Source organism: Nanorana parkeri, unplaced genomic scaffold (genome assembly GCF_000935625.1).
Source record: "Nanorana parkeri isolate BGI_ZX_2015 unplaced genomic scaffold, ASM93562v1 scaffold351, whole genome shotgun sequence".
NCBI classification, from domain to species: domain Eukaryota; kingdom Metazoa; phylum Chordata; class Amphibia; order Anura; family Dicroglossidae; genus Nanorana; species Nanorana parkeri.
The window spans coordinates 1,134,279-1,144,273 of NW_017306619.1; the positions used below are offsets into that span (position 1 = coordinate 1,134,279).

The 9,995-nt window shown below is 49.0% G+C and overlaps 1 protein-coding gene across 1 annotated transcript in view; it reads left to right on the plus strand.

Annotated features, from left to right (window-relative positions):
- CCDC13 (coiled-coil domain containing 13) overlaps positions 1-9,687 on the plus strand; it is a 28,173-nt gene extending 18,486 nt beyond the window's left edge. The window contains exons 11-15 of the mRNA XM_018558639.1: positions 1,386-1,510; positions 3,144-3,227; positions 5,494-5,750; positions 8,116-8,218; positions 9,471-9,687. Coding sequence (XP_018414141.1) covers positions 1,386-1,510; positions 3,144-3,227; positions 5,494-5,750; positions 8,116-8,218; positions 9,471-9,636 — 735 coding nt within the window. The 3' untranslated portion in view covers positions 9,637-9,687. The remainder of the gene's footprint in view (positions 1-1,385; positions 1,511-3,143; positions 3,228-5,493; positions 5,751-8,115; positions 8,219-9,470) is intronic.
- Positions 9,688-9,995: the final 308 nt, after the last annotated feature.

Below are 9,995 nucleotides of genomic sequence, written 5' to 3' on the forward strand. Positions count from 1 at the left end.
GTGGCGAGGTAGAGCAAGAGATGGTGGGGGGGCCGACCGTCCAAAGAGGAGTGAGGCCAGAGTCAGGCAGAGCAGCCTGCAAGGAAAAGGTGAAGCAGTGCTGGGGCCTCAGCCGGGAGGACCCAGCAAGCAGCTTCCTGATCACACAGCCCACCGCCTCTCCCAGCTACATGATTTTTCTTGAAGCCCGTGGACGTGCATCTCAACAAACTTCCCCCTGTGAACAAAAAAAGTGAACCGTGAAATCACAGCACACAAAAACGTGCACAAGGGTGCAAGGTCCTTCCGAAGAAGGGACCCATTTCCCGACCCCCCGGGGCGCAAGGCTCCTGACAGGGGTTGAGATACTATGGTCCACCAACCCGAAGGCCGGTGGACCTTTCCTCTGGGGACCTGCCGAAACAGGTCCCCCATAGTACTTGGCAAGTGGGCTCTCCCGAAGAGAGACCCACTTCCTGGGTGGGAGGAGGCAGAGACCCCCGTAAGAGGCACAGAACCTCCTCCCTACATCAGGAATAGGCCCCGAAGGAACCTGCACCTTCAGCAATCTGTGGGTTTCAATCAAAAAAAAGCATTCGTGCATCGTGCATAGAGTGCAATAAATAATACTAAAGTGTCAGTGCACCACGCTGACAGGCCTTAGGGGCCGGAGTGCAAAAATATTGCCCCGGACTAGCCATAAGGCCTGTCCAAGAGGCGTCGTGCAGAAAAAGCAAGGTGGTGTGTGACCAAGTGCACAGTGAGTCAAGTGGGGTCCCATACCCATGTGACTTTCTGCGCACCCCTGGGACGCCACCCCCAGGGGGCACAACACCACGGGCTTCTGCCGCCCCCGAACCCTCGAGCCAGACCAAGCTTCGCATCCGTTCAGTCAGAAAGCCATGTACTGAGCGGTTCCCCTCTCACAGGAAGCCGCCCCACACGCTCTTTCACTCCAGCGAGTACTAAGTAACCATCCCCCGCAAGGACGGTTCTTTTCCCCACCGAAAACTGATAAGAACAGATACTACACTTGATCTTAGCCAAAAGGTCCCAGCTACATGATGTTCCCGCCGCGAGGAGGAGATGAGGTGATTGCCTTTTATCTTCTGTGTGTACCTAAGTTCTGTGACCATGTTTTTTGTAGTCCTCTATAACTGATGGAGTTATTCTGCATTTCTGTAGAGAGTAATGCTGGGAGTTGTAGTCCCCTATAGCCATTGCCATTCTGCATTTCTTTATAAAGTATTGCTGGGAGTTGTAGTCCTCTGTACAGAAATGCAGAATACTAACGGCTGTAGGCAATTTTTCTGCTTTCTAAGTAATTAATTATACAGCGCAGAGCCAAATTAACATTTTATACATTTGTTGAGTATAATTCCTGAATATCGGTGTTTTCTCTCTAGAGTTCCCCTAAAAGGCCGTCCAGCATGAAAACTTTAGCAGAAGTGTCACATAATGGGATCGGGATGGATCACCGGCTTTCAGTGCGGTCACTGTCTGACAGCAGCGGTCACATGGGCTCAGCTAGGTAATACCGCCCTGAAGTTTTTTCAGGCATTTAAAGAAACAGTATATAATGGGTGCCCATGGGGTATTTTGGCTGCATTGATCCATTCTTGTTTTGTTTTATTATCTTTTGTGCTTTAATTTGATATGTATTTGAATATGACAGCTCAGCCTAATGCCAATAACATTGTTATAAATAAGGATGCACCGATACCGGTATTTCGGTATCGAGTACCGATATGTTTTTTCGGTACTCACCGATACCGAGTACCGGAAGTCCCATTCAGGAAGCCAGGCGGCGTGTAAAGACTCGCCACCCCGCTTCCCGTTTAGCAGGGAAGCCGTCCCCTTGCTTCTCGTCACTGGGTGACGAGGAGGCATGGAGCCGGCTTTCTGGCCAATCAGGAAGCCGGGCGCTGTGTAATGACGCGACACCCGGCTTCCTGATCGGCCGGGAAGCCGGCTCCATGCTCCCTCGTCATGAGGTGACGTGGGAGCATGAAGCTGGCTTCCCGACCAATCGGTAAGCCGGGCGCCGCATCATTACACGGCGCCCGGCTTCCTGATTGGCCAGAAAGCCGGCTCCATGCCTCCTCGTCACCTAGTGACGAGAAGCACGGGGACAGCTTCCCTGCTAATCTGGAAGCTGGGTGGCTAGTCCTGATTGGCCATGGAGCCGGCTTCCGGGTCAATCAGGAAGCCGGGTAGCGTGATGACGGAATGACGCACTGCCCAGCTTCCTGATACCGGAAGTATTCCTGATACCGGACGGGCTAGGCATCGGAGTATTTGGCCCAGTACTTGCCCAAATCCTCTGCACCGATACTAGTTTGGGTATCAGTGCATCCTTAATTATAATGAATACTTTATGCATCTGTTTCTATTTATTTATTCACAAGAGCAGCTATACTTGCTCGATCTATATGTATGCTGTATTTCTGCACAGCTCTGCCCGTCCCTCCCTCCTCTCTCCCCTCCATTGACAAATTTAAAATCCCATTACACTCACTTAAGTCTGCCATCATGTGACCCTCTGTGGCACCTCTTTCGGGAGTGGAGGAATTGTGATGGTGACAACAGTGGACCATGCCTGTGTAATATGTGTCAGGACAGCTGCTTGTAGTCTTCATGTGACAGGGTGACAATGCAAAAGTGCAATTGGGAGACAGGGGCAGAACGTTGTCACCCTATAACAGGAAGTACTTGAACAAGGACAGTCATTTTAGCATCTCCAGGGATTTTTTTTAATGAAAGCTGCAGGTTTAAAAAAATACTTTTATTAGATTATATGAGATTTTAGGCCTTTAGGGGTTTATATCTGCTTCAGAATGTATTTATTTTGCATTAGAAAGGGAGGGAAAGGCTGGATCCCCTGTCTTGTTTTTATTGCTGTCTGGATTCTGCAAGGTCTCCCACTCTGTCATATATTACTGTATGTGTCCCATTAGAGAGATCCCCCCCCCCCCAAAAATAACCCTCCCCTTCCTCCACTCCATCCAAAACACACAAAAATAAAGGCCGGAGTTCTACTTTTAAGGTGTATATTTGGCAGTCTGGCTTTGTAATGGCTTCATGAACTGGGACAGATGACGCTGATTCTGCCTGAGACAAGCGAGAGATTTTTATAGCACTTCTTATTTTATCTTTGTAAGCAGGACAGTTTCCAAACTGGGACACGAGCTGGTAGAGACCGTCGCAGCTCCACCTCCTGTCATCGGCATGGCTTCTTCATCTGGAAGGTGCGATATGAAGGCGTCAAATCCCTATTACTGCTCTGAATTCTCTGACTGCACCGGCCTGCCTAGGAGACTGTTAAAGTGCATCCACACCCCAAAACAAAGTGTCATATATTGCAGCCTGACAATCCTTAGATGTGGTGGCTAGGGCTGCCACCTTTTCTTCGAGGAAAACCCCAACACTCTAACGCCGTGCGGGAATTGCCTTTTCGGAGAATATACAGGATAGAGCGAGGAGAGATGGCCAGGGGAGAGAGAGAGGAGAGACGGCCAGGGGAGAGAGAGAGGAGAGACAGCCAGGCGAGAGAGAGAGAGGAGAGACAGCCAGGCGAGAGAGAGAGAGGAGAGACAGCCAGGGGAGAGAGAGAGAGGAGAGACGGCCAGGGGAGAGAGTGAGGAGAGACGGCCAGGGGAGAGAGTGAGGAGAGATGGCCAGGAAAGAGAGAGAGGAGAGACAGCCAGTAGAGCAAGGAGAGACAGCCCGGGGAGAAAGAAGCATTTTGTGTCTGGGTTATAGCTGGACTGGAACACGGACATAGCACACACAGGACTCAAAACCTAGAATGTCCGCGTGAATCAGATGGAAAGTCCTGGTGATGGCCGCATTAGTTTTCTTTTTCTGGTCTTTTACTTTTATTTTTACCTGGTGATCCCACAGGTAACACACTTCCTGTGCTAAGGTGACAACGCTCACTCACTGCACTGTATCCAGTGTTGTTACCCTACTACAAGAAATGTGCTAGGACTGTAGAATTCCAGAAAACAGTAGGTCCCCCTGCACTCCTTACAGCGCTTCCGGTCCAAGTGAAAATAGCGGTGCTCGCAGTGACAATCACGGATGGCGCCGTGTACAACAGTCAATGAACAATAGAAATCACTAGCACTCCAATCCAACGTTTCAGGACCATGCAGGGTCCCCTCATCAGGGCAGAGATGAGACGAAGGGACCCTGCGTGGTCCCGAAACGTTGGATTATGCAATACGTGTGACGTTTAGTCCAAATAAATTTACTTTTTTTTTTTATTTCATTTACGGAGTGCTGGCGATTTCTATTGTTCTAGGACAGTTGTGGCGAACCTTGGCACTCCAGCTGTGCCAAAACTACAAATCCCAACATGCATCTGCCTCTGGGAGTTATGTCTGTGGCTGTCAGAGCCTTGCAATGCCTCATGGGACTTGTAGTTCCAAAACAGCTGGAGTGCCGAGGTTTGCCACCACTGTTCTAGGACTATAGAACACGTCGTCCTCTCCTTATTACTATAAGATAGGTGGAGGTGTTCTGTAGCCCACAGAGAGAACAATGTAACTGATAACACTTCAGGATAGGCACAGGTTATTGGCTCACTGGATTTCGGGCAGGATCAACAGGTATTTTTATATTTTTTTGCACTTATTGACCAGATTATAACAAAACACGATCAATGGGATATTTCGTGGGCCCAAAAGGAAGCAAATAAGAGAAGTTCATTGTTAGGATATACATACACTCTGAACGCATAATTGTTAATTGTCTTTTAGAATAAATCATATTATCCTAAATCTGTAAACATGGTCACATGTTACTGAATGTCCATAACATGGTAGGACAACATGGACAGGAGGAGGAGTCAGCAGGAGCCAGAGCATTGCACCCGATATCTACTGATCACGGTTGCAATCCTTTTTTTCAATAAAGGGGTTCAGGCAACAATTGCATGCGTGTTAGGCCTCATTCACATGGGAAACGGCCGGCACGTACAGCTCCGTGCTGCGTGCACGCCCGTATCGGGCAGCTCCCGGGAAGGACAGGTGCTGCGTGTGATTAGTACGCAGCCCCTGTCCTTCTCTATGGGAGTACGTGGCCATACGCCCCCCTACGCTCACCTCATGTGCAGGTCCGTACGGGTGCGGGTGTCCCGGCTCGGACGCAGACAGGATCCATCCTGCCGGCGTACGAGTACGCTCACCCGCACCTGCACAGACGTGCAGGGTGGGTGAGCGTAGGGCGGCGTATGGCCGCATACTCCCATAGCGAAGGACAGGGGCTGAGTACTAATCACACGCAGCACCTGCCCTTCCCGGGAGCTGCCGATACTGCCGTGTACGCAGCACGGAGCTGTACGTGCCGGCCGTTTCCCATGTGAATGAGGCCTAAATGTGACCTGTACTACGGGTTATACACTGCACATGCTGTAAGGAAACGTAGAAGCCTGGTTGTGAATGGTGCTGTCACTGTATATACATTGTTACATAGATCACATTCTGCGTTTTCCCTCCCTGTGTGTGACAGCTCGGAGCTGCGGGCGCAGTACGCCGAATACAGAGCGCTGTGTCAGGCCGCCGAGGTGGAGAGGGACCGGCTGATGGAGCTGGTGTCAGTCCTGCAGAGGAGGGTGGAGGAGAACAATATGAAGGCTCTGGAAGCGGAGAAGAAGCTGCAGGAAGAGAGACGGCGCTCTGTTCACCTAGAGCAGCAGCTGGAGAGGATAAAGATGGACGCCGCAAAGAACGGCGCCACACAAAAGATGTCCGCTCGCGGCAAAGCCGGTATGACAGCTGTTTGCCACTTTGATACTAGTTTGGCTTTATTGCTAAGGGCTCCTCTTCCTTGTCATTGGAGCCAAGCCCTGCCTACTCGTCACCCCGCCATTACTGTGCCCTAAATCGCAACTAAGGCACCCTTATTGGGTTGAAGAGTAACGAGTGGGCGGGGGCTTGTCCTGAAAGGGGGAACCTTGTTGTATCTCCTTTTAGGCAGGATTTTTACCTTCAAATGTTTACACTTGCCAAAATCATGGCACCAGCCCTACAAATGGGTTTGGCAACCCCACAATAGGCATTACACCATGCTGCCACGTAAAGTCTATGCGTTTGGTCAAGTCACTATGTTATTCTGGGGGTTGCGGTCATTCAGCGCCCCCAGGACGGTGACCAAGTAGAATGCCAGCAGCAGCCATGACCTTGGTATAACTACAGACAGTCCCCAGTAGGGCTGCAACAACTAATCGACATAATCGATTATAATCGATTATTGAAAAAGTTGTCAACTTCTTCAATCATCGATTAATCGGCTTCTGGTTAGTTGAGTTACGAACAAGATCGGGTCTGTAGGTTTGTTCTTAAAGGAGAACTACGAGGTGAGTGCTTTTCACTCACCTCATAGTTCTAGCCGACCTGTGACAATGAGACTGTCACAGGTTGGCTCAGTAGATCGGGAGATGAGCGAACACATACCGGCGTTCGCTCACCTCTCGATCCTGTCACGGCTCTCTGCCATGACAGGGGAGGGGCTGGATTCCCCGCTCCTATAGCGCTGACTGGTGGATCGGACGGGGGAGGGGTCAGGTACAGCTGGCTCTGCCTCTAGATCAGGCTGCGGCGTCTCAGTATACCGCGAGCTGTAGCTCCCTATATACTGAGCTTAGGGTAACGGGAGGACGCTAGTTTGTGTCCTCCCGTCACCCTTAGGAGAACTATGGGGAAAAGCCCTGACCCCATAGTTCTCTAAGTTGAATTTGTATGTAAGTTGGTACAGCCACATTTCTTGAGTGTAACTCCAGCCAAAAATTATTTTTTTAGTTTTGGATAGCATAGGGAAGGGTTAACCCCCTGTAACGTTTTGCTGTGTGTGCCCCTGTTCAGAAGATTTCCCCTCCCTTTCTGTCCCTGTGACAATTGGATTTTGAAAATTTTCGTTTGTCGTGGAAACAAGGATTGGTGATAAAGCTTCAGCGGAGACACCTTTTTCCCCATGATTACTCTTACAGGAGTGAATTTCCCTTTCTAGAGGTAGATTTCCATTAACTTCCTGTTGTCTCCAGGACAGGAAGTGAGATTAAATCTTTCTAATGAGGATACAGACCGCAGTAAAAACCTCACAGTGACCCGGAAGAAGAGACGGGCACCCGTCTCATGCACGTCGAACAAGAGCCAACTTCCTGTAATGTACGTACGGTACTAGGCAAAAAAAGAGATGGGGCTTTTAAGGTGTCAAAAAATGCAATTAGGGATAATACAACATAGTAATGACAAAATTACATAATAAAATGACATTTATTTATTAAAAGATTACAAGATCCACATAATAAAAATATACCCGCCAGTATCCATGATCAAACAGCATAAGACCTCCCTGGACTCTGTACATGTGCATGATGCATGCATAATAGATACAATGAACTTATTTTAAACAATTACATAATAATAAATAATTTTATACAAATAGTCATAATCAAAAGATATACTGCAAGTCTGTACTGCGTCCAGCCTTCTATGCATTTCGCCGAAGCTTCATCAGGAAGTTGGAGGTAGCATAAATACCATAAGTGGGATATTAGTGGTGAGTGGATCCGCACAGTAGGGGAGTCATCCCCAGAAACAGTCAAGGACAACAGAGAGGATGGAGAGAGAGCCGACGGCGATCAAATATGAGAAGCGCAATCTCTGCCTCAGGATATACATCAAAACGCCAGCTTCCTTAAATCGATCCCAGCCATAGCTCCCCTCTCTCTGTATAGATTCCCGCCGCATTAACACACGCCGCCCAACATCGGCGTGTGACCATGCAGCTAGGACAAATATGCTAGGACTAATACGTACGGTACTACGAACCAGACCCAAAAAAGGCGGGCTCTCCTCGTCGGCAGGAGCGCGGTAGTATCACAACTACCCCTGCTGTACAGTAATAGCCTCCGTTTGTAAGTCGGAGTCGTATGTAAGTCAGATGTATGTAACTCGGGGACTGCCTGTATATCATGACCAGGACATGGATGTGACCAGCTTTAGGGAGGTTAATGTACCTTTAAGTAACTTGCTGCCCCGTGTTCGGCCTCCCTCACTCCGTCTCCATTGTCTGCTCAGTATAAATGTACTGAATACTCCCCGCGACTTACAGCCAATATTCTCTCTATAGGACAGTCGCTCAGCAACTCCCGACTCTTCCGGAATTTCAATGAATCCTCCGATTTATCCTCCAACGTTCCACTGGAGACTCAGCTCGAGGAGCTCAGCACAAAGTAAGTCCGCTCTCTGCTGCTCCCCAGTCCGGGTTACTGGGCTGCTTCCGGGTCCATGCTGTCATGTTTTAAAGGGAACGTATTCTGTTATACAAATGTTTTTATTTTATTATTTTTAAGTCGGCTCTGTTGATTATTGTGACACACTTGTCCAATAAAAAGGACTTATTCATTTTAATTATTTTGAGTGCTGGTGACCTGACTTTCTACTCTGTCTAGGAATAAGCCTTCTGTTTTACAGAGCTGAATAGCTGAAGCTAGGATTACACACACAGCTGTGATCCTCCCCTTTACTGTGTTCAGACAAGTCCATACCGAGTTTCAGTCGCATAGAGAGTCTGAAAGTATACAGCTTCTGCTCTGTACGCTCTGCAGAATACCTGGAATATAACATTGCTAAGCAGGCTGTTCTGTCATATATCATTCATGTCCGGTCCCCCGGGAGCACATGCGTTCTTCCCTCCCCATCACTCCATTCTTATAGCAGGATGATGATGTCATCGGTGTGCTTTTTCTCTTGCATGGCTATTCATCAGGCTGTGGGCTGGTCATTGACCAAACAATGCTGCTTATCTGTATAAGAGAAAAGCTGGGTCACCCGTCTTAAAGCTGAACTCCGGACTTCCCTCCAATCCGGCTCCTCTCTTCCTCTGATATCACTGCACACTGGAAGCTTCTCACAATGTGCATTAGAAGCTGCAGCAAGTCAGACAGAGCCCGCCACACTGTCTGGACCATCTAGCACTTTCCTCCCCAGCCTGACTGTCCCTGCCCCGCCCCTTTTACTCATTGGATTCAGTTCTTTCAATCATGGAGGCTCAGGATGTTACCTAGGGTGGTCTGCATGCAATTGCGGCCACCTAGGAATGCCCACTCCTCCGGACTGATATCCACCTCTCAATGCATTTTGATAAATCCTCCAAAGAGCCAACCCACTGCTTGCATCAGGGCTGAGGGCTCTGGAGAGGAGTACTGAAGCACGGTGCTATGATGTTTTCAGAAAGCCTGCCGGCTCCTCCCACCAGCCATGGTCTGCCTGCATTGCACGTCAAGACCACGTGATGACATCATTGGGTCGAAAAGAAAGTACGTAATGAGACCCAGTGATGACATAATTGGCCCTAACATGTATGTAATTAAGAATATTATTAGCTGTGTTGATGAAGGGGGTAGGGAGGAACCAGATGAGACTTCAGGTTTGGTGTGCCATGCATATTGTTGCTTTGTTTTGAATATCGCCTTCATATTTTAGGCTTGAAATTAAAGTAGAAGAAAACGAAGCTTTAAAATCAGCTCTAAAGAGCGCCCTGAAAACGAAGGAGGACGACCTGAAACTCTACAATGAGATGATGGTGCAGGTGAAGCAGATCTTCCTCCAAGCTCTGCGCCAGCACAAGCAGGAACGTGGCGCCCTCTAGTGTCCCCCCAGGGGCAGCTGCATCCATGACGCCTCAAGTGTCCTTGCTAAAAGCTTTACCTCAGCACACGGAGGAACGTGGCGCCCTCTAGTGTCCCCCCAGACAGCTGCATCCATGACGCCTCTAGTGTCCTTGCTAAAAGCTTTACGCCAGCACACGGAGGAACGTGGCCCCCCTCTAGTGTCTCCAGGGACAGCTGCATTCCTGACTCCTCTATGGGCCATGAGAAGGGTATTATCATAATAAAGAAGAACTTTGGGTGTGCCGTCATTTCTGGAGGTACCTTCATCACTAATATGAACCTAGCAGAAGACATCCGGGAACATCTTGCTGCATCCCGCATGCTCCCTTGATGTGTT